This window comes from Lytechinus pictus, chromosome 8 (assembly GCF_037042905.1).
Source record: "Lytechinus pictus isolate F3 Inbred chromosome 8, Lp3.0, whole genome shotgun sequence".
In the NCBI taxonomy this organism is placed as follows: Eukaryota; Metazoa; Echinodermata; class Echinoidea; order Temnopleuroida; family Toxopneustidae; genus Lytechinus; species Lytechinus pictus.
In genome coordinates, this window is record NC_087252.1 from 30607868 (window position 1) to 30632668 (window position 24801).

Below are 24801 nucleotides of genomic sequence, written 5' to 3' on the forward strand. Positions count from 1 at the left end.
GTCTAACTCCGAACATTTTCAAGAAGTTAATTAAAAATGGACATGAAATTTACTTTTTCATGCAAAGGGACTACAAATCCACATTTCCTCAATCTTCATAAATAAACTTTTTTTCCTTTTCACTCATATCAATGTTTCCATTCAGGAAGTTTTGTTCCTATGCTTACAACTCCTAAATAAACGTTGTAAAAATGAAAGTTAAAAATCTCTCAGATTCGTTTTCTTTTATGTGAATTTCTATGTATTTTTGGATTTAGTCCCTTTTGCATGAAAAGTCCAGAGGGTTAATAGATCTACAGAAGGTTTAACAGTAATATAATAGTTTTCCTTTCTTCTCTTACCCTTCCTATCGTCAGTCTAGATGTTGAAATCGTTTACTGGTCTGTTTACTAGTTACACGTAACACCGCCCTTTCACACGGTAAAAAAAAATTGCAATGTGAATGATGATTCCAGTGAGAAAATAGCACGTGTGAAACCAAACTAGAACATGACTAGAATTACGAACGCTAATCAGTCACGATAACAATATAATATCAATCATCATTACAATGATGTTTTAAGATTCACGTGTGAAAAGGCCCTAAGTTTTGCCGGACATACCAAGAACTTTTCATGCAAAAGGGATTAAATCCATGAAAAATAGTAGAAAGAAAAGAATCCTATAACATAAGAGACATTCCCAGGATTTTGTTATTGTCATTTTTGTTACCTATATTGATGACTCTTGAACATAGTGTAAGAACTTCCTGAAAAAAATAAAAATATGTTGATTTATGAAGAATGAACAAAAGTGGATTTATTTTATTTTGCATGTAAACTTTTCATTTTATTTTGCATTCTCCATCTTTTCACGGCCTTTTAATTTTCGTTCATTATACCCCCCCCCCCCTTCATACATCATTTATCCTTCTCCTACACTCTGTTTCTCTTATTGTATCTCTCTCTCTTTTTATAGTTAGGGTCAATTTTTCTAGATTTTTATTCTTTAATTCTTAAAATTTCTGCTCACTTTACATGAAGTCTGCAAATCACTAGTCCCCCCCTCGTTGACCTGATTTTTTTCTCCTCTCGTTCTAATCTTTCAAGCCCGTCTCTAGCTATGGTAAATGCCCAATAACGTGAATACACTCGACTTATCATCTAACAAATATCTCTAAGACTTTGTAGTAGGCATTTGATTTGTTTCCAACCACCGATTATCTAATAAAACATGTCTAGCGCCCCCTGTCGGCGATATTTTATAATTTCCCCTTCAAAGGGTCGCTTTTAAAGCATTGTTTACACAATGAGGAATTGGATATCAAGACGTAACACAACTTATACCCTGAAATGTTCAGCCCAGCCTGTGCTTTTGAATAGTTGTTATATCTAATAAAACACCATGAAGATACATTTTCATGTAAACTTTAAGAAAAAAAATCCTATAAAACTCATGGTCACTTCGTATGAACCACATAATTGCTTTAGAGCACACGCATTCACATAATCTAGGCGTAGCCACAGGGGAGGGGGGGGGGGGATTAACCACAGCTAAAGACATACTTTAAAGATCATCCATACCTCTCTCATCCGTGTTTAAATCCAATATGTGATTACATCCTAATGAAGAAACAATACATTCATTCTTTTTTACGTCGACATTTTCACAATTTATTATTTCTTTTGCATCCACGCCTGCCAACACAACACATGTTGACAAAACCGCGGGAAGGGGGGGGGGTGGTACAAACAAAATCAATCAAGGCATGTAAATCAATTGAACATAATCTTCTACAGAACAAAGTAAATATAAATAAATCATTACCATAACATGATATAATAAGTGCATAGTGAGGGCTACTTTTTTTTTACTTTGGTATGAAGTTCTAGACAAAATAATCTGACAAATTATCTTGTTTGATTTGAGCAAATGTAAGTTACTCTACATAAGTTTTAAGGAGCATACCTACAATTGTAAGGGCGAGCAATTGTTTGTCCCTCCCATTCAGTGTTCCAACATCACTGATGTTGTAACCTAAAAATTAGCAGTTATAATACATCAAGCCTATACCACGAAAGGTCTTCTTTGTGTATCAATGCTAAATCTTCCAGAACATACCTAGGATTTAGGGGCTAGCCATTGTTTGCCCTTCAGTTCCTTGGGTATTCAGGGTTCGAACGCTGATGTTAACCTAAAAGTTAGCTGTTAGAATACATCAAGCCTAAGCCAGAATGGTCTTCTTTGTGTACCAATGCTAAATATTCCAGAACATTCCTAGGATTAATTATTTTTTCTTTAAAAACCATGTGGGGGGATTGCCAAAATTACAATACACTTCTGATATTTTGTTTTCATGGTACGAGAACCTAATTTAATTTTCCATTATCACATACGGTATACCAAGTTCCTTGTAACTCTGCTATCAAAAATGCTGCAGTGTAACGAGTGCATGGGTATGTTTTTTTTCAAAGGAACTTTAGGTAGTTGCATAACAAAAATGAGATAACATTACCCTTGTTTAGCCATTAACTAAAGAGAAAAATCACATATTCTGATGAAAACAGAACAAAAAATGAAACGGTGTGTAGAACAGTGCCAGCACTATATAACACCACTATATAACTCATAAGCGAAACAAAAACAAAATTTAATATCTCTGACCAACGGTGTAAGTGTAGAAACAGAAATATAAACAATACTTACAAAATTGTGAAAAATACATTCCATTTTTTTTCTAGTGTCAAAAAGCTTATTTTACAACATAGGCAACTAATGACAAGTTCTTCCCATTTTTCTGTCACGTTTCTGTACAATGTACTACAATTGCGTAGTCATATCTATTTACAAAATATTCAGTAGCACTTATCGTGTCAAAGGTCATCTCAAAGTAATGTACATGGTACCCACGGCTAGGGATATTTCCGTTTTGTTAAGACAAAGAGAGCTCTATTTGCTCAGTCACTAATTTCCACCATGTTAGATTAAAATTACATACAATGAAACACATTTGAGAATTCCCCCTCATTTAAGTCTCTCTTGCCTCACTCGCACGCGCATATATAAAAAAGCACAAATTGCACTCTCTAGAAAACTTACATGTATACACAAAAAGGCTTTGTTTGCACTACACACACACACACACACTCTCTCTCTTTCGCTCTCACATACAATAAGAAATGCATGTACATTTTGCAGTATCAACGAAGCACATGCCTCAATCTATACACAGGAACAAATGTAAGTACAAATATAAAAAGTGCTTTCATTTTTTTTCTGCTACGATCTAGAATCATCATAAATTTCTGCAGTACATTTTTCTAGAAGGCATATCTTTTTTCATGTGACAAAACACCAAGGCACATCAATGTGAAGACAAAGAAAAATGAACCAAACTGAAAAAAAAAATCTATTGTCAATTGTTTAAGCTAACGAGGCAAGTTTGATGGTGCGTAGGTCTCAAAACCCATCGTTTACAAAAATAAAACACATTTCCCCCAAAATGGTTTCTCGCATTTCCATATGTGAAACATGTTTCAGTACACCAAAGTCAAGTCTCCTAATGACACATTTCATTGTTCGTTCACTTACATGAAACTTCATGATTCATATAAATGGCAAGTTTGGATATCCTTCTGCCCCTCGCATAAGAAGCAAAAGGCTCTATGGTACATGTGATACATTATCTCATGCTCGATTGGAAATGCATCTAACATCAAGCACCCTACACCTTGCAACCTGTATACAAGAATCCAATCATGTAGTTGTGACAAACCATAGCAATTAGTTGATTCACAACATCAAATGCACTTGTATAGCACAAATCCATACATGTGCTTGCCAACACCTTTTAACACGCTATCCCTCAAAACTTTTGGGACGGATACATAAACAGTAGCGGGTAAGAGCCAGGAATAAGAAGTAGGGCTTACACAACACTTGATTGTAAAAGGTGCCATCACTGACTGACATAGTGCTAAGGTATTAAACACTGAAGTGCTCACTTATTATACCAGTAACATCACTCTTGTGAACACAATGCTGAATGCTACTTTCGGTGCTAACACCAATATCAGGTGCTTATACAAACATGAAACTCTATAAAATGTGTATACTAGAGGGTAATACACCTTGGAGGGACGGTGTTCAACAAAATAAAGTCTGTGGAAGTTTACAAACATGAAGGAGAATAAATGTAGAATATTCAGCCCATAGTTCTACAAAAACAATAAATCAATCCCAAAACTCCATCCATCAGGAGTCTATAAATTCCAAAAAAAAAATTCTTATCACTCTGAAACGTACAAAATATATAATACAAAAAGAAAATCATACACAACATTTGCACAAAGCCCATGAAATATTCAGGGGCCTGTTTCATTCGGACTTGGTATAACAACAAATGCACAATTTCGATAACAATTTCAAAATCGGCCAATCAAATAAAATGATTTTAGTATCTATCAGCTGTAATTGCAAATTTGTTATTATAACAAGTTTTATGAAACAGGCCCTGGTTCTTGTGAAAGATACCACAAAAAATATCACAAAACCCCATACAAAATAGCACCTTTTATTTTTTACCATTCTAACTACATGTGTATGAAATTTAAAAAAATAGCTTGCATCAAACTGGTGAAGAATAAGTATAAACCCGCAAAGAATGTGATATAAGATTACTGATAACCATCAATCAACAATGAAAAAAAATAAAGATATATAAAACTAAAGTCCATATGACATTGGAATGTTTTTCTACTGAATGTAAATCGAAAGGTTAGAATGAAATCAAATTGAAAGCTCTTAGCCCTCGAGGACACACTAGACGGCCTTGGTCAGTTTCTTAATAAAGTTTCATGGCTCCAGTAGTAGAAGAAAATGTTTGGTCACATCAAGATCTTCGCAAAACGAATCAAATATACAATTGGTACAAATGTTGCTGGTCTTCAAAATACACTTTAAGACAATTTCTTTGCAAATAACAAGACATAAGTCTCACTTCTCATCTAAAAAACCCCTCAACATCCATGTGGTATTCAAATATTCTTCACAACAGTCACATCAATACTTTTTTGTTGCAAATAGAATAAGATATGCAGTTGGAATAAATGTGGCTTGTCTTCAAAATTCATATTTGGACAATATCTTTGCACAATGAAAAGATATAAATCTGCATTTTGCATCAATTTTTAAGAAGCACAGAAATTCATAGGACTTTAATATCTATAATAGTACATTTTCATTTTAAAAAAGGAGAGAACTGGTTCGGCAATCTACAATGTCATTCCAGATGACTTATCTTCTATCTTCCTTGGATTTCACATCACAATTATATGAAAACGCATGCAACAATAAATGTTCATTTTATACATGATTAAGTACATTTCTCGTAGGCTAAAAACCTCACATAAAGGTCTACAAATTGTCAAAATTTCATTGAAAAAATCCTTCTTAAAAAAGATTAAAAATTAAGGCATGAAATACAGGATTGGACGAATTAAGTGGCAGATTCAAATGCAAATTTAACTTGTTCTCACTTTTGTAAAAAAAGAAGTTTTGAATTATGCTAATTGCACTTTTGCAAATTGAATTTCATGACATGACAGATATATCAAGGGTTTGTTTTAAAAAGTTAATTACAACAAATGTGTAATGTTTCTACAAGAGGTCGGTCTTCCCACCTCATGAATATCACCTCTATGAATAACCTTTCAAATAATAGAACACAACTTTCCATCAAAGCCATGTCCACTATGAAATACGCAGCTTCAAAAAGTCCAATGTTCTTTCGCAACGCACGTTGCCGAGTTCTCAGTCGTCGTCTCGCGCTGGGCTGACGCCGACCATCTCGTGCAGCTCCTCGGGCGAGTATCCCAGCAGGCTCTGCAGGTCGCAGACGAAGCGGTAGACGTAGCGTTTGCCCGCCGTCTTGTGGATGATGTTCTTGTCGTAATAATAACGCAGTCCCCGGCTCAGCTTCTCGTAGTTCATCTTGGGTTTGTTCTTGCGCTTGCCCCATCGTCGGGCAACCTCGTCGGGGTCGGACAACTTGAATTCCCAGCCATCGCCCGTCCAACTGATGATGTGCTGGCAAGTCTTGTCGGTCAGAAGCTCCAGGAGAAATTGCCAGAGTTGAATGGGTCCGCTTCCTGCAAGGACGGTGGGGGGGGGGGGGAGGAATCAGAAAGATAAAAGGGTGATAAAAACGGGAACTGAAACATACAAATACAAAAGCTCTTAACCTTCTTTTTTTGGAAACGAAAGAATGATATCTAAAGCTTGCTCAAGTTTTCCCTGACACAGCCACACAAAAAAGAGAAGAAAAAAAATTATAATGTATCACAGATAGATTTTATGCTCTTACACATTAACTAACACGCACGTTTTAAAAATAGTTAAACAAAGCTTGCTCTTCAAAACTGGAAATCTTGCAAAAGGTATTACTGACACAGCAACTTGTCAACCGGATATCTTAACAGGTAACCAAGTAGAAAAAAATCCATGAATTTCATAATTTTATCATGAAATATAGACCAATTTTGAAAACTTTGATTACATAACAAACTTGTGTGAGACGGTGTTCTAATGCTTTTGACGTGTTGCACCAATACGATTACACTTCTCAATTTTTTCACTTTTCCATCAGCCCTTTCAAGGCCTCCTTCCTTTTGTGACCACAGCACACATGCTCGATACGTCATGCAGCTCGGTCAGCAGATGCATACACAGCCCTACAGCAAAATAAGACTGAGGGACTGCGCATGTAAGTAAACTGGGGGCCCATGCATTGCTGCCCCCAACCCATCTTCATTGTGTTTTACTCTCTCTATCACTCCCCCTCTCTCAATGTCTCTCTCTCTCTCTCTTTATCCTAGTCAGCAGTTGGGATGAACACATGCTTGTCATATGGCGAGAGGGTTTATACGGCCATTTGTGGCATGTGACTGACTCATTTCTGGCTGGTAAAGCGGTATGGAGGATAATGACGTGGACAGCAGAATAGATTTGCCGTGATTAACACCTATTTCATAGAACGTTCCCACTGCCGGTACTTAAAACAAAAGGGATACAGAGAATAATGGGGAAAAATACGAAGGGGAGAAATGGTGAAAGACGAAGCGAGGAAGAGAGAGAGAAAGAGAGGGAAAGAAGTTAGAAGATTATGGGAAGGAGCCGTTGTGAATGCATACACAGAGACCTGTATATTAAATTCTGTTTTATTCAAACTCCGGTTTTAAGTTGTGGTTTAACTTTTGATAGCCAATTGGGATCTAGCAGCTCATTTGACAATAAGAATTTCAGATCATTCCTGTCTAAATGATAAATAAGATAGGTGTCTTCCTCATTCTGCTTACCATTATAAAAAGGACCAAAGTAAAGGAAAAGACTGATAAGTTCTCAAGTAGGGAGACAATCTTTATCATACAGCCCTCCTGTTCAGTCAACATTTGAAGAAAAAAAATCCCTGATTGAAAATTGTGTGATACCGCCCTCACCTACAGGGGTTGCGCACCACCATTGATCATATTTTGCACTTATCCATGGGAACGCCCCTATGTTCTAATAATGAGTACTTTCGTGAGTCAAGGATGGGCCGATGATCTAATCTCCATTGTCTTTCAGAAAATAGGTATTCATTTTATTGGCTAATGGAATTTAAACAGACAAATGCATTTTGAAGGCCTACACATTTGTCAAGGAAATGGCCCCTTGACAATGGAAATGAAAACTACAATTCATTTTTGCTACATGCAGGCAAATGATATAACTAAATTAAGCAGGTAGATCTTGCAGGAAATAATTCAATTATACATGGATAAGGAATCAAAAATGTCAAAAGATACACAGAGAGATGGACAGAAAGACAGACAGATGTGATAAATATAATCTAAGATAGATAGATAGATAGTGAGATAGATAGATAAGAGAAATATAGAAAATTGTGAAAAACTCAGAATTTTTAGGAAAATCACGAAGAGGGAATATCAGAATCAGACAGCAACAGACAAGCCTGATCGAACTAATTGAGCTCAAAGAATCACCAATGCATGAATAATTACCCACAAATTTGAGGCAAGAATAAGAGGATGAACAACAAGTGATGCAAAAACAAACTGTGCATTGGCTGAGCAAGTAAAGACAATACTATCACCAACCGTGTTCTCAAAGTGGATAACAAGCTGACTGGGGCCAAAACAAATGAATTTCAAACATACACAAAATAGGGGAATTATCCAAATATGATTTGCTGGAACTCAGTAAAATTGGCAAGGTATTGTGTGTATCTGCCGAGGCATGCCCCATACAGAGACCGAGAGTCTCCCTCCACAAGCCTTGCCCTAGCCTTGACTGAAACCACAATTGCCACACTTTCAAAAAGGGGAAAACAAGCCAGAAACTTTAGAATAAAATTTTGAGTGGATCATTTTTTTAAAAGCAGAATGTGACAAGCCTGATCGTGTAACACCCTCCTGCATGTAAACATAATGATGTTCAATAAGATTTCTAATTGTGGTGGGATATGATGACTCGTAACAATTCTTTAAATAAAAGCGTCAAAGTTGCAAGAGCACAAACATTTGATTGTTGATAAAAGCTCATCTCTGGATCCCTTGGCAAAAAACTGATAGTCACATACCCCAATTGAAACTTTGATCATTATGTGAGTCTGGAGGCAATGGGCCTGTCATACAAAGACTTGCAAATGACATCAATCGCAACGATATTGGAAAGCCAGCAAAGTCAACATATAAAATGCACGTTTGTTCATTTTTTTTCTAGATATGATGTATATTTATAAATTCATTGAATTCTTGACAATTGGGTGTGTTCTCCTTTGTTTACAAAGAATATTTTGCACATTTCATGTTGATAAAACATTATGATTGATTTCCAAAGAGTTAGGATTGATTGGATCAATCGTAACTCTTTGTAGATGGGGCCCAGATTAGCTACATGTAAAATGGCAATATCACAGTCAGGGACTTTAGGCTGCATATTCATGCCACAATTTTTCTTAAGAAAGGGTTTTTTCACAGCATCCTAGCAAAGAAATATTGTACTTTAAAAAGCCGTTCTACCAAATTTGAACCAGAACCTTTGAATCAGAAGTACAGGTCTTCAGAAACTGAAAAGATTTGTTTTAAATGGAAAATCAATACCCCTATTTAAAGACATGAAGTAAAAAGGGCTGATGATGACAGGGTTAGAGTCTTAAGATTGACCAACTTAGACTAATGGAGATTCACCTTTTCATGATAGGCAGGGCTATTGAAACACTCACTTCTATAAACTCTAAGTGTCATCCACTTCAGGATGCTGACAACAGACCTATATTGAGATGTTATTAATTTTTTCAAACTACATGCAAAGCTTCTGTCAATCGTATGTCAGCCAAAGTACTTGGTTTCACTCAAAGAACAGATCAGAGAGTAAATATCAATAGGTTTTCTTTTTTTTAATTTGCAGTTTTAAAGGGGTCTACATGTAAAGAGATTCTCTTATATGAGTGGCATGCACTGTATAAGTAATATTGATTATCGTTATTATTATTAGCAGCATTATTTTATTATTATTAACAATATCATCGTTGTCATTATCAAAGTAATTATCATTATTATTGTAATTATTATTGATGTTATTATTATCATTGTTTTTATTTTAATTATTACTATTTATATTATCATCATCATCATTTCCATTATCATACCTATAATAAAAATTATAATTTCAAATATGTTTCGGCTGCATAAAACATCAGTAAGAGATATAAATGTAGGTAATTTGAAGGTCATTTTGTATACTTATTTGCATGTTCCCTATGTTCAGTCCTGTGAAGCATTGATTTATTTCAAAGCTGAATTTGGAATACATGTACAGCCGACTTTTCTTACTCCAGTAAGGGCTAAAACAAAAATGGTGGTCTTCGATTAAAATAAAAAATCGCAAAATCAGCGTGAAGCCAGACAAAAAGAGTAAACAAAATCAATCTGTAAATCGAGTAAAATGAGGGAAACACGCATAGACAAGTACTCTACGTCTGAACTTGCACATATTACTGTAATTGTGCAATGTTTGTTGTTAGAATGACACAGCAACTGAACACATAGTCACAGTGCACTTTAAACTACATGAATCATATCCCATGTGAAAACGAAAGCAGGGCGAGTTTTGCGGTTTCCTCCGCATTATGGTCAAGAATTAAACCTGAACATGATCCAATGTTTTTCCTGATGTATTCAACAGAACAAAGTTCACTGGCTCACCCAGTAATAACTGTTTCTTAACACTTAATGCTTACTAGTGTTGTTATTATTATCGTCAAACTACATGTAGTGCTACTATTATTATTTATTCTTTGTTTTTTTAATCAAGATCATTATCATCATCACTATTTTTCCATCAATATTGTTATTTTTATTAATTTATTTCAAATCTGAGTTCATTCACAACTGTCATGTATCGAATAATGCGTAGGAATCTAGGTATATTTGTATAATTTTAGAGAGTCTATGGATCGTGTAAGAGATGCAAGCAGAGTAAATGCAGCCTAAATATGTTATACATGTATGTGATATAAAACAAAAATGTTTGACCATTATTCATGTGATTTATATCATTCTTAGCCAAGCCAAGTTGACCAAATAAAATGGTTTCATTTTATTCACCATGAAAAGCTGTCCAGACTATTCTTATTCCAATATTTATTTACAATCGATGAATTTACATTATGGAGTGATTCAACTTTTTTGCTGGTACAATTTAAGATGTGGCAAAAAGAAATGGAAATATTTACTGAAAGAGAATTCTTGAAATTATGTCGACATAATAGCCCTATTATCAACACCCACATGATTTCAAGATCTGTTTTTTGTGACAACTTCAATTGCATTTTTTTCCTTTTTGTCACAATTCAATGGTATGCATATACCAGCACATAAGTTGGATCACTCCCATTATTGTAAAATCGTTGATCGTAAATAATGTGAGAAACAAGTGGAATGTACTTTACTAATTAATGATACTGCAAAGGGAAATGGAATTTCCAGACTGTAAAATGAATTAACCTTCAGCTCCAAAACCCGTGGCTGGGAAAACCAAGGCATTATCAACTCAACTGCATTGTTTCTGACGAAGTCTGGCTTATCAAAACTTTGTTTCAAATGTGTGGTTTTACTATCTTTGAAAATGAAGTTCATATAGGTGTCGTTTCCACGAGAGTATTGTTCATATTTAGTGAGGTATGGAACAGATTGTGAATGGACAGATCAACACGTTCCATCCAACTTGCAAACTTATGATTGGGACCAAAGGGGAATCCGACACAGGTGTTCAATGCATTATGAACGAATCATGAGAGGAAATATAGGGCAGATTATGGCGGAAACTCATATGGAATCAAGTTATTAAACATACATGTATATAAGCAAGTACTCAAAAGGTTAAGCGATTCAGTTCTGAGCATGGGTAATCCGTCCTTACTGCATTCCCACACGAGACATAGAAATCATTTGAATTGTAAGCTTGCTTAAAGATTGATTTTCCAAGTAATGATAAGAAATGCTTTGTTTTCGAATGCTGCTTTTCATTAACCCGTATCATCTAAACTACACCTCGTCACATTCAATGAAGCACTGTTTTGTGTTTATAAACTGAGATTCATCCTTTACAAATATACCGTTTAAGAAAAAAAATCCAATGGTATCATATGACTTATAATAATAATATGTTCCATTTGTACAGCGCAGCTACTATAATTGCTTATACTCTACTGCGCTTGATACTTGGTACCATATGAATACCCTGGCTGTAGAAGAACTGCCGAATAGGCGCTAAAGCATTCAAGGAATAAATCCTGCCAGGTACCCATTCAACTCACCTGGGTCGAGTGCAGCACAATGTGGGTAACTTTCTTGCTGAAGGAAAAACACGCCATGGCTGGGATTCATACCCACGTCCTTCAGATTGAAAGACGAGAGTCATAACCACTAGACCACGACACCCCCAATGACAAGTTTATCATCTTAAATAAAATATATTTTCATTTTTATTAGAGTTCTTTTGGCGCTAGATCAGGCAATATTCAAGGGTAGACGCATTCCGTTCATTGAACCTTAAATATACTCTCCCAAGCTCCCAGACTCATGGACGAGTCGAAAACATGGATATATGCAATGAATTACGGTATCTCCAAAGTGCTAATTAATCTCAAAAGCAATTAACGAGAAAAGAATGAGGGGAGAGGCAGTGACGCCCAGGGCTTAATCAAGTCCTCACGTTATCACCAACAAAAATGCACATCATGTGCACACAAACCACACAAGGTTTCTAGGAATAGGCAGTGCCACCCTGATTGTGGTGATGACCCACAACTTCATTTAAAACCTCTCTCGCTTTAAAGGGAAAGCTCGCCCTGATCACAGACCTGCCAACCTCTGGGAATGAAAAACTGTATTCTGTGATAAAAAAAACTGTATTTCATAATAAAATGCTTGGCGCACTCGCTCATCGCGGCGCTCAAGCTGCATGCAAGCTAAAATGCGCACTGCTCTTGCAGATGAAAAAAACAACATTAAAACATGTGTATATCTTCGCCCTGGTTTGAACAAAATGATTGAAAAAAAAACAAGTTACCTGAAATTACATTGATCTAATAACCATATTTGTGCACGTTTTATGAAATAGAGACATATAGAGATTATTTTTCTCAATGAATTACGATTTAGTTATTTTGGTTGCAAAAACGTACTAAATACGGCTAAAACGTACTGGTTGGCAGGTCTGTGATCATATAAAGTTGGTTTCGACAAAAGCAGAAATTTCAAAAGATAGAAAACAATGAAGGTTTGATAAAAATCCCTTGAGTTATATATTTTCACCTTGAATCATTGACAATTCATTATCCTTCTTCATTGATGGATTTTCAACAAACGTTTATCAATATTTTAATAATAATAATAATGGCTGGAATTATATAGCGCTTTTTGCCTGAGGATAAATAGCGCTTGCTTTTATTACCCCGGTTTTAGCTCGAGCTACCTTTACCAGCGCTCAGTGCATGCAAGGAGTGAATCCTGCCGGGTACCCATTCACCTCACCTGGGTCAAGTGCAGCACAGTGTGGATAAGTTTCTTGCTGGAGAAAAACACGCCATGGCTAGGATACGAACCCCCGACCCTCCTTTTGAAAGGCAAGAGTCAGAACCACTAGACCACGACGCACTCACAATTCCAATTAATATCTCTTCTTTTTATTAAAACCAACTTGACGTTTGGGTGAACTTCCCCTTTAACTGTGACTACAACAACTGTTAACTGCCAATGTCAGGTTTGCAGGTAGGGACGCACTTTGAAGACTTGCCAGCACCAATTACGCATTCCGTATGCCAAAAGTTTGTTGTGAAAATATATTGCCAACATACATACGGGTAGGCAACAAGGTAGCCACTATGCATCATGTTCTACATGTATGTCCTTTTCAGAGTTGAACACCACGGTACAAGTCGCCACACCCTACGTATATGGAAAGTACATTATGCAGTCACTGCGTGTAGTCTGGGCACAGTAAAGGCACGATGAATGAACATTATGAAGCATTGAGGACTTCTGGGTACCCTCTCAAAAAGAGTTGCGATTGATCAGATCAACCACAACTATGGAAAGCCGGCAATGCCAAAATTTGGGGATAGATTTTCACATAGTATAAAAAAAACAATGTATTTCACCTTTCTCTCTTTCCTTTTCTTCCCTTTAAATTTTTTTTTTCTTGGTCATGATCCCCCCCCCCCTCCAACCCCCTATTCATATGCCAATGCCACCAATATTAGGAAGATTTAGATTTGTCACGCAACATCTGTTTAAAACTTAATTGCCAAAAAATATCATCAAGCACGTGGGCACGACAAGAGTATGGGTGATCTGTGCAAACAATACTTTTGCCAAATAAATATGTTGCACATGTTGCGTCGCAAATCTGCAGCAGGCCAATGCTATAATCTAAGTCTCTTACCGGAATAACCAGCTAGTACGGCCGCGGGGATAACGGGGTTTGATACCACATCGCCTGCGAGGGGTGAATCGGACCGCGACGCCCCTCCAATGCTCCCTAGGTCGGAGCTTGTGCAGCTGTCGGAAAGCGAGCGCGGGACCTGTTGGTAGGGGGCGGGGCCTGATGCATGCCCTTCATAATCATAGGATGAAAACTGGTTGCCTACATGAGAAAAGAAAAGGAAACAAAACAAAAACAAGGAGCAGGCATGATTAATGTGGGTGAGAGTGAAGGATAACTAATCACTTAAAGTCTTATAATTATTCAATCACTGTTGTATTAATTCAAATAGACAAAAAAAAAATCGTTGTATATTGCTACAATTCCCTTTCTATAACATGTGAATAGAGAGTGTATGAAAAATGAACAGAGAATGATGAAACCCCTTTTTTCAATTACATACTTGCCAATATGCTTAAAAATCTGATAAAATAATCAGATTGCAATGCATATTGAAGGATTTTAATAAAATTTTCTTTAAACCTTTTTTAGCTCATAACCAACCCCCCCAAAAAAAAATTTCATGTTTCATTTTTAATGACTTAATTTTTTCAACTTTTTAGGCTCAGAATCAAAAGTTATGGAGCAAAATCATAAAATCAGGAACTTCATCCTGAATTTTTAAAAAAGCAATGTTACAGTCACAGCCACACCAGTGAAAGAGACTCCTATTACCTCAGTCACATTTCCCCTACGACGGCTGTACGACGAGTCGAAAACAGCAGTTGTATTCATTTTCATTCAAACCACCTACATGTAGCTGGTACAAAAAATGTTTAAAACGGCTGTTTCCGGCTCGCTGTACGGCCACCGTAGGGGAAATGTGACTGAGGTATAACTGATCTGAATAATATAACAGCTTTGATCGGTCTTGAGTCGAGTTTCACCAGTGCAACGCTGGCATAAAGGAGAAGGTATGGGATGAGGAGGGCATACAACTGAAATGCATGAAAATAAACAAGAAAAAAATAAAATAGGGCAATGAATCATTACTTGTGGCGATGTTTCATGAAAATACTGTTAAACCATACAGCTTTAAGGTAATACAAAGCCAACTTATTTTCTAGTGAAAAGGAAAACAGTTATTATTGCACCATAGAATCAGATACCTACTCAACAAATTAGCCAAAAGCTTTGAAAAATTATAAAATCAAACAAAAGTGAGGGACGAGTCATTTGACCAAAATAATCACTAGAGTCGGAAAGGTTAAAAGGAGGCGCTGATGGACACGTTTACGAAGGCACCAAATCGACTACACATATATCTCTTGGCTATATCGTGGCTTCCGACTGAGCCTAGCATATATTCCACAGGCATTGGGTCTATCTACTGCAGCTTTGACGGAGGATGAGCTATTTTTGGTGCCTTGCCAACGAGTAAACCTCACTCGAACTTTTAATCTTTCCCTCCATTAAAGATACAAGACATATTCAATTTATTAGACATTTGACAGGATCTTTAATGAAAGTAGCTGAAGCTGGCCAGCAAAGCCTGCTTTACGATGCAAATGCCTTAAACATAACCTGTCTTACTTCTAGAATACAATCTGTTAATCGAATTAGTCTCATTTTGGAAACTATCTTACCAAACATGTGGAAATACATACATAGTGCAGCCAACACCTAAACATCCAAGGACAACAGTTTAAAATTCTATTATAAGTTTGTCATTGTCTGTATTGATAATGTGAACCATTCACTACCAAGTGAATTTGCAACATTATTCTCACAGATGGCAATAAAACAATGAGGTTGTTTAAAAAAAATGTCAGTCAGTCAAACCTTGAGTCAGCCAACTCTTTAAAAAGGAGTTATCTCCTTTGAGCGTCAGACAGACTTAGTGTTTATGTTCTCATCGAAGGTCACATGGGCTTAAATTTAGAACACAGGAAATGCAACAACTTTCCGCTGTTTGTACACTGCACAAGCCACCAGTGGTATCGTCTATCTGCATTGTGCTCGTACAGTGTAGTGTTTATAATTTGGTAACTAAACGGCCTGCGGTTGCACATTCAAGTTCTATGAGATATACTACTCTAAATTAGGGGAAAGAGGCTAGGTGTTAAACCAATGTTTATCAATTAAACATTACAATTCTCTGTTCTTTTCAGAATAAAGATATAACTACAGTTTCCTAACTAATGAGGCCATGAAACTCTTAAAGTGATTCATCTTTTCTTTTCAGAATAATCATAAAATATAACTAAAGATTCTAACAGTGAGGCCATAAAACATTTAGAATAAGATGGTTCATATAGGGCAAGGTTTGTAATTTGTGGGAGCTACATGTATATTTAACTCCACCTTATAAAGAATGTCGAAAAGGAAAGTTTTCATGAATGGAGAAAGAATGATGACTAAGGAATCTTGACGTTGTCATCTTCCGAGTGTACTTTGAGACCAAAAAAGATGGACGGCCATTTTAAGAGAGGAAAAAACAGGAAGAGATGGGCAGAGTTCCTGTGGGCCTTTGCCTGATTCAGAGGTGGTGATGGAAACAGCAGCCAGTTAGAAAGAAAAGAGGACCTAGGACTGATCCTTGGGGGATATCCAATGATGTGGGTAGGAGGGAAAGGAGAGGAAAGAAGGGCATTTTGACATTTCCAAACAAGGAATCCCACAGAGAATTATTCAAGACCCTAAAGATCATCCAGAACTAGATGTTTGAATAAAATAATTTTGCAGAAAAATCAGGTTGAAAATAAACATAATCAAGGAAATGCTGAATCTGGTAGCTGGATGGACATCCTCTAATGCAAATCCTCATTGAACAAGTGATTATACAAATATCTTGAAGGGTTTCATGAAATCATAAAACAATCAGTTCAATTCTGGTCTTCCATTGAAACTCATATGCTCCTTTTTTTATTTTCTGGATATTGTTTGCTTTAAAGGGGAAGTTCACCCTGAAGAAGACTTTGTTGTAAAAATAGCAAAAAAATAATAATAATATATATTGGTGAAGGTTAGAGGAATATCCGTTAAAGATTAAGAAAGTTATTAGAGTTCAAAGTTTTGTATTTGTGACGTCATAAACGAGCAGCTGCCCCATATGTTATGTAATATAAAATGCATGAATTTCAAATTTTGTATGGTTCCTGATGACTTAATTTTGTTTTCTATTCATGATTGGGTGTAAAATGATTTGTCTATTGATATACAAAAGGTACAGTGAAAACCATTTTCAATTTTCTGAGAAAATTACATTTCATTGATTTTTTACCATTCGCTATGTAGGAATTCTAATAACTTTTTAATTCTTTGATGAATTTTTCTCAAACCTTCAGCAGTATTTTTATAATTTTTTCTACTATTTTTACAATAAACTTTTTGTCAGGGTGAACTTCCCTTTAAAACTTGGGTTATTAAAATCTTTAAATATGCTTCAATTGGCTATGGATGTTTCCCCCACAATGCAATTTTCTCTGAAGTAAAATCCATATTATGAATGTGTTTTGTCATGTGATATATACATGTATACTAAAGCAGGATTTCATTGATCATGTGTGGAAGTAGCTTCCGGAAGATATCCCTCACAACACACAACCGTCCCATTGCCATTACACATCCTAAGACACATTTCACTGGCACTTCGCAGGAGTGGCTAGCTCTTCCCATGCACCGATTGTAATGGAAATTGTACATAGCTGCAGGCAGTCTGTCATTACAAGCATGAGAATTCAATATTAGATAAAAATGAAAGCAGGAAAAGGGAAACCGATCGACAGGAAGCCTGGCACAGCAAACGCCTTGCACGTCACTTCCTTCTCAACTTCCATATAAGGGCAGGACTTGTAGCTGAATGAATGAAATTGACATCACTAACTCATCACTTAACCCTTGTTTTCCCCCTTCCTAGCCTTTCTGTCGAGTTCACGAACGACTAAGCCCTCAAGATCGCTTTGAAAACCATTACGACGGGCACGGATTTAGCATAACTCCGACCTTCTCTCGGCTTGTTTTCGCTGCTTTCGTGGAGCTTTCCTCTTCAGGTTTACCCACGAAAGGAACTCGTTAATTAAGGAATGGAAGTCTGTTGATGGCGCACTATTTATAGCCGTGTCAGGGCTTAGCATGGCTATTGCAGTTTGGTGGAATGGATTTGGGTTCTAATTTCGGGGGGATTTTCAGGGTGAACTCTGGACCATGGAGTAAAGCCGTGTCCAATAAACAAGAGATGACACACACCCACAGTGTCAGTGATCACTACAGCCAAAAACCGTGGTCTTAACCAGTAGCCTACCAGAACCAGGTGGGCCCTGTTCAAAGACTATGGGAATAATGGAATTCAGTTTTCAACAGGTTAACTCAACTCCACCGCTCTATGCAAATACATGAAAATAAAAAATTCCTAATAAGGGCAGGACTTTTAGCTGAATGAATGAAATTGACACTGCTATTGAACTTGTCATTTGTATACCTTGCCCCCCCCCCCCCCCATGGACCTATCCACGGAGGATTATCTATTGTTACTGGGGGTGCTGTGACAATGCTCAGCACCCCCAGCAGCAAAAGAATAATCCTCCGTGGATAGGTCCATGCCCCCCCCCCCCCCGCGCCTTTCTGTCGAAGTCATGAAAATAACAGAACTAGCTTTACAAAACAGAATTTGTTTTCATATCTAGTCTTTTTCAGACTAAGATACACATTTGTAGAAAAGTGATGGTTGGGATAAACAGAACACGTATTCTTTTTTTTTATTGTTTTAATTTTTTTCTAGAATAATAACCCCTGATGGAACTGAAGAAAAAAGTAAGGCCAACAGGGTTCACTGAGCCTTTTGTAATTTAAAGATAACAACCATACTTCATAGATCTTTTTAACTGACAATTCAAATGAAACCTAAGCACATTTCCATGACTGTTTGATTATACCTGATTAAGATTGGAAACTTTCTTTCAACATTCATGTACTTCCCCTGTACTATTCATTCTCCTTGGGGGCCCATGGTTACTTTAAAATTATATTGGAACAAATACGGCTGGGATATTGGATAAATCAGGCAACAGCAGATTGGAAAATTCAGATTCCAGATGGACAACAAGAGCTCTGGATTTCGTTCCAACACCACTAGCAGCCATGGAAACTAATTCTAAAATTACAGTTCAGTTCAACTTCATGCAATTCAAAATAATAACTTTTTTAATTCAAGAAGCATGTCAATACATCATGCACTCATTTGTGATGTTCCTCCATGAATGAAAAGAACATAGCTCTATTAAAGCATGCTAGAAGCCTGGCAGCCCTGTGGGATGTGTAATTAAGCCGGCACCCTTGACATTAAGAGGGTTAACGAGATGCAAGACCTACCTTTGAATGTACTGTGTCCGTTGTTAAAGTATGGCATTGGGGGATCGTAGATATGAGGGTTATTGTAGATTTCCGGTGTCGGCGTCTCCAAGAAATGCTGGTTCGAGTTCGGCGAGGATTCTAGGCTGTAGTAGTCGGAACTGCTACCTGTGTCCTCTTGCTTGATGTTGAGGATGTCTTCCGCGTTGAATTCATTCAGGGTCTGGAGAGATTCGGACACCTGGTACATTCCGTCGCTGAAGCCGGTGCACTGGGGTGCGGAGACGGGGACGGCTTGGGGTTGATCTACAGAGAAACCTGGCATAAGGAAACAAGTGGTATATGGTGTCTTCAATTGTAACAACAAAGTTGGGAATTGAGATGAGGCTTCAAAACGCTTTGGATTCAGAAGATTATCGTTTTCTCTACATAAGATGTCTTCTGAATTGATGTTGTACATGGAACAGTCGCTTCAACTTGCACTTGAAAGAACAGCTGCAATGGGCAATGGTGTCTTCAAGTATTCAAAGCACCAAGAATGTCCTTCAAAGAAGCTATCCACTTCCACTTTCACTTGCTATTTTGCACTTCTGTTGCATAAATAACTATCAATCGGGTGAGACAGCAAGCCCCTTCCAAAAGAGCAGCATTAAAAAATCTGGTGACTGATTTGTGGAAACAACAAGGTGGGATTAGATCAATAATAAAATGAATGAAAGGAGAGATTACACCAGTCTTGCTACATGTAGACAAACTGACTGCGTGAGATACATGTACTATTAGCATTTAGCTGCAAGCCGTGGTAGAAATGAAACCATATCAATGCACAGTTCCACAAGAAATACTCCCACTAATATTCATTATCTTCTTAAAAACAACAAAATCAGACAAATTAATTCTAAGAACACACACCCAAGTTAAGATGATTTGATTGGTTTAGACCTGTATCGGATCAAATATAAAGATGAAGCCAAAAAACAGAGGATGTGGACTTCCTTTAGCTAAAAACATGAGAATAACCTACATGTACTGTAGTATCCCTGAGCAGGATGCATCCTTGGTATTTGATGGGGAAACGGAAGAGACATCGGGAGTAATTACCAATGACCCTTGCCTGTCTAACAACTCTCACTGAAGAGGAATGTTTCGGCAAGAAAGTTTCAAGCAGTGTGGGAAAGAAATCTAAAAGGTGTGGCAGGACGATGTTGCAAGATTCAGGAGATAGATACACCATGCAGAAGAGGTTAATCTCAATATCCAAACCATCCACTCTGACAATCAACACGGTATTGCGTAGTATCGCAGAAGACGCTTCACCAAGGTCAGCCTAGATGTCCAACCATTCACTTTATAATCGACAATCGATGCAGTATCGGGTATTTCATAATATCACAGCAGAAAAATGGAATTATCTTCCGAGTGCACACACACAAACGCCACTGAATAAACTGGCATGAAGTTTTGATCGAACTCCTACTGGAACAGGATGAACTACCACAGATCCTCTGCGTCAGACCGATATGCTAGATGTAAAACCAAAGACCATGGCAATGGAAAGATAGAAGCTTAGATCTGGGGTAATCCAAACCAACACATCACAAGCACACCACTACTGAGATAAGTTAGAAAAAAAGTAACCACACACACACACACACACAAAACACCTATTGTTTTACCCATCAATCTAATTCTATTTTGTAATGTAGTTCCTCGTCTTTCGTGGTAAAACTAAGGAAAAGAGGGCTGAGCGCCAATCCACAGACAGATAAAATGATCTTTAGGTGAAATTAATCCTACTATCACCCGTACCCACTCTTTCCTGTTCAACATCCCCAAACTCGACAGGTCTATATTTTTTACCATTGCCCTCTTTTCTAAATGTTTACTGGAACAATTTGACGTCCAGGAACTGCACTTCCTCTTGCCAGTCACTGGTATTGGCTTCAACTTTGGTGGGTGTTTACCAGAAGGGAAATACAACTCCTATTCGCGTAACAAAAACAGACTGCTCTGTTTGGCTTTCCGAATGAATATTTTGTTTTCTTCTGCCTTCCTGCCGGGTTCTTGAAACAAGCTGGTGACCACAAATTAAAAAAAAATTGTGACCATTGAACTCATGAAAACGAGGAAAAAAACAAACAACTCACTTTCGTAAAACTTTAAAAACCATACAGTCTCCCAAAATATTGTTGATATATATATATATAAATAATTTGGGGAGACTGTATGGTTTTTGAAGTTTCTGGTGCTTAATAGCTTTGCCTACAATGGTTTTAAAACATAGCTTTATAGAAAAAAGGGACAAAAAAGTATATCATTAGTCAAGTGTCTTACTGTCCATTTATAACAACTTTAGGATTAAGCTTTATAGCCAAACAACTGCACCAGAAGCAGAAGCTCAAGATTAACTAGATTTTAATTCGTCATGCGGACGAATTAGGTGGTCTGTCGTATAGATAGATAAACAGGAAAAAAATATTTAAACAGATATTAGATTGAAAAATAGATAGACAAACAGATTTACATAATCAAACAGATACATACAAGAAAGATAATTATATTAGATGGATGGAGTGATGGATGGAGAGATAAATTATAGGTGGTTATATTAATAAAACATAGACATATAAAGATAGATATAGAGAGACAGACATATAGATAGAGAGACAGACATATAGATAGATAGAGAGACAGACTTATAGATAGAGAGATAGATTGATAGATATATAGATATATAGATAGATAGAGAGATGATTGGTGGTTATATTAATAAAACATATATAAACATATAGATAGAAAGAGAGACAGACAGACAGATAGATAGACAGATAGATAGACAGACATATATATAGATAGAGAGACAGACATATCATGAAGCTATTACGAGCTATCTCGTAATAGCTTCATGCTGCGTGGTCCTATCGCGTTATGTAAGCGGGCTCTAACTTTCGCCTGGCGGCTCGCCAATTGATGTTAGATATCGTTCCTTCGCCCGAAGGAAGCGATAACAAAGGATTAAGAGAGAAATTGGAAGATGGTTCTCCTTCTCGTGATAGCTTCATGGATAGATAGACAGACATATAGATAGACAAACATATAGATAGACAGAGAGACAGAAATATAGATAGATAGAGAGACAGACATATAGATAGATATATAGATAGACAGATAGATAGATAGATAGATAGATAGACATATAGATAGATACAGAGACAGACATATAGATTGATAGAGATCGAGACAGAGATAGATAGAGAGACAGACATATAGATGAATAGAGAGACAGACATATAGATAGATAGATAGATAGATAGACAGATAGATAGATAGAGAGACAGACAGACAGATAGATAGATAGATATATAGATAGATAGATAGATAGAGACAGGCAGATGGATGGATAGATAGATAGACATATCTAAACAGATAGATACATATATATTAGACAGAGAGAGAGAGAGAGAGATAAACAGACAGATAGATATACAATGTAGGTAGATAGACAGACAGACATATGGATAGATAGAGAGAGAGGGACGTATTCAAACAGAAAGATATATATTAGACAGAGAGATAGATATGTCATGTAGGTAGATAGACAGACAGATAAATAGATATGATATAAAAAAGTAATTATAATCTGTTTTATTTTGCAATATTTTAGCTATTATTTGTTAGAATTCTTATAATTGATCGTGGGCAAGATAGCTAAAAAAAAAAAAAAAAAAAAAAAAATCATGTTCACCCGCGGACTCGAACCCCTGCCTGCATGATGGAATGAGAAGTAAGTCTGACGCCTAACCGATTGAGCTAGAATATTTCCCATAGACTTAACACGTAAGCAAAACACCAGAATCTCAAATCCAATCTTGCAAGTGAATTACGGGCATGATCCCGACATCTGATCGGAAAATGAAGGAAACGCAACCGAAAGCTTAGAATCTCAGCTACAACATACTAAAAGCTCAGGGATAACTAGCAACAAAAATTGGAGATATGGCTTACGAAATAGAAGAATGTAGAATCTAGTTTTGAGAAAAAGTCATGTCCCATAGAGATTACACGCAAAATGAGTAAAAATGACATGCCATTATTATTTGCAATTTTTGAGGATGATTTGTCTATCAAAATGAAAAATAAAGGCAATAACTCAGAAAGAGTAAGAACTAAGCTACAACATATCAAAAATTGGGTGAAAATTGACCAATATTCACGGAGTTAGAGCAAGATTTGCATAATTATAATGACGTCATAATAGGCAAAATGGATTTTTTGAATTCCGACGCCATTTTGATGACGTCATAATATAATTGAGGGTCAAATGAGACATGAAATTATATCTCTAGTTCATACTCTATCAAAATATGAAAAAAAAATTGGGGGTCCCCATGCGTTCTGAAGAGCTACAGCGGATTTTCTATAGGCATGTTTTTGCCCATATATGGCCTATAGTGAGAGCTCGCGCGCACACGTGCTGGAAACTTTAACGGGTGTTAATTTCCTTATTAATGGTCGTAGAAGGTTGATCAAGGTATCAAATTGCTCAAAATTATATGATCAATGCAATGAAATAAAAAAAACGGTGTTTCTGAGTTGCATTCAAGGCGTTACGCGCGGAAACGCGCGCGCATACGTTTGCGCGCGCAATTTTTTGAAATGCTTAAAATGACCTAAAACGTACTCTGTTTTGGTCAAAAAGTGATTTTTAGCATTTTAAAATTTTGACGCGCGCGTATGCGCGCGTCGTGACCTTCAGGTGAACTTTGATGACATGACCTGATGACCCTTGATCTGAAGTTTATGTCATGTGAATTTGATTTATTTTTGATAATTGATAATGGAGATATGATTGATAATGTGATTTTACAAAATGGCGTCTAGATGACGTCATGATGACGTCATGACATTAAGATTCTTGCAGAATTGAGGTCTTATTGATGTTGATATGTGGTGATATTTTGATGATTATTGAATATGAACTTTCTGAGATTTGCTGTCCACAAGAAATGGAGGAAATAAAAATAAGAAATAAATAAATAAAGAAAGAAAATTCGGACAAACATAAGAGGTGATCTGTCATAGACAGACCACCTAATTATGATTAACTACGTTTTATTTCCTCAAGCTTCTCCATGAAAATCAAATAAGAGGATAATCTTTGATCAAGGAAGTAACAGGTACAAAGCTCCATTAACCCCCCTCCCCCTTCTCTCTCCCCCCCCCCCCCCCATCCAAACACACACATACTGCATATACTACACCATTTCAAAGTAAATGGTAGTTCAGCTACTTTAATAAGATTGTCACATACATGCAGTCAAGGTCAAAGATTAGAAGGCAGTGCCAATAAATCAAACAGGCACTTATTTCGAGATTTGTCATGATCAACGTTAAGAATTGGACAACTGAATTTGTTTTATAATTCAATATCTGTTGATCAATACTTCTGTATGCACATTCAATAGCTAAAAAAAAAAAAACTTGATC

General features: G+C 36.7%; 1 protein-coding gene across 1 annotated transcript in view; it reads right to left on the reverse strand.

Moving 5' to 3' along the window:
- Nucleotides 1–1624: 1624 nt before the first annotated feature.
- LOC129266545 (transforming protein p54/c-ets-1-like) overlaps nucleotides 1625–24801 on the reverse strand; it is a 43611-nt gene continuing 20434 nt past the window's right edge. The window contains exons 5-7 of the mRNA XM_064104202.1: nucleotides 19336–19632; nucleotides 13987–14187; nucleotides 1625–6128 (exon numbers count right to left, since the gene is read on the reverse strand). Coding sequence (XP_063960272.1) covers nucleotides 5791–6128; nucleotides 13987–14187; nucleotides 19336–19632 — 836 coding nt within the window. The 3' untranslated portion in view covers nucleotides 1625–5790. The remainder of the gene's footprint in view (nucleotides 6129–13986; nucleotides 14188–19335; nucleotides 19633–24801) is intronic.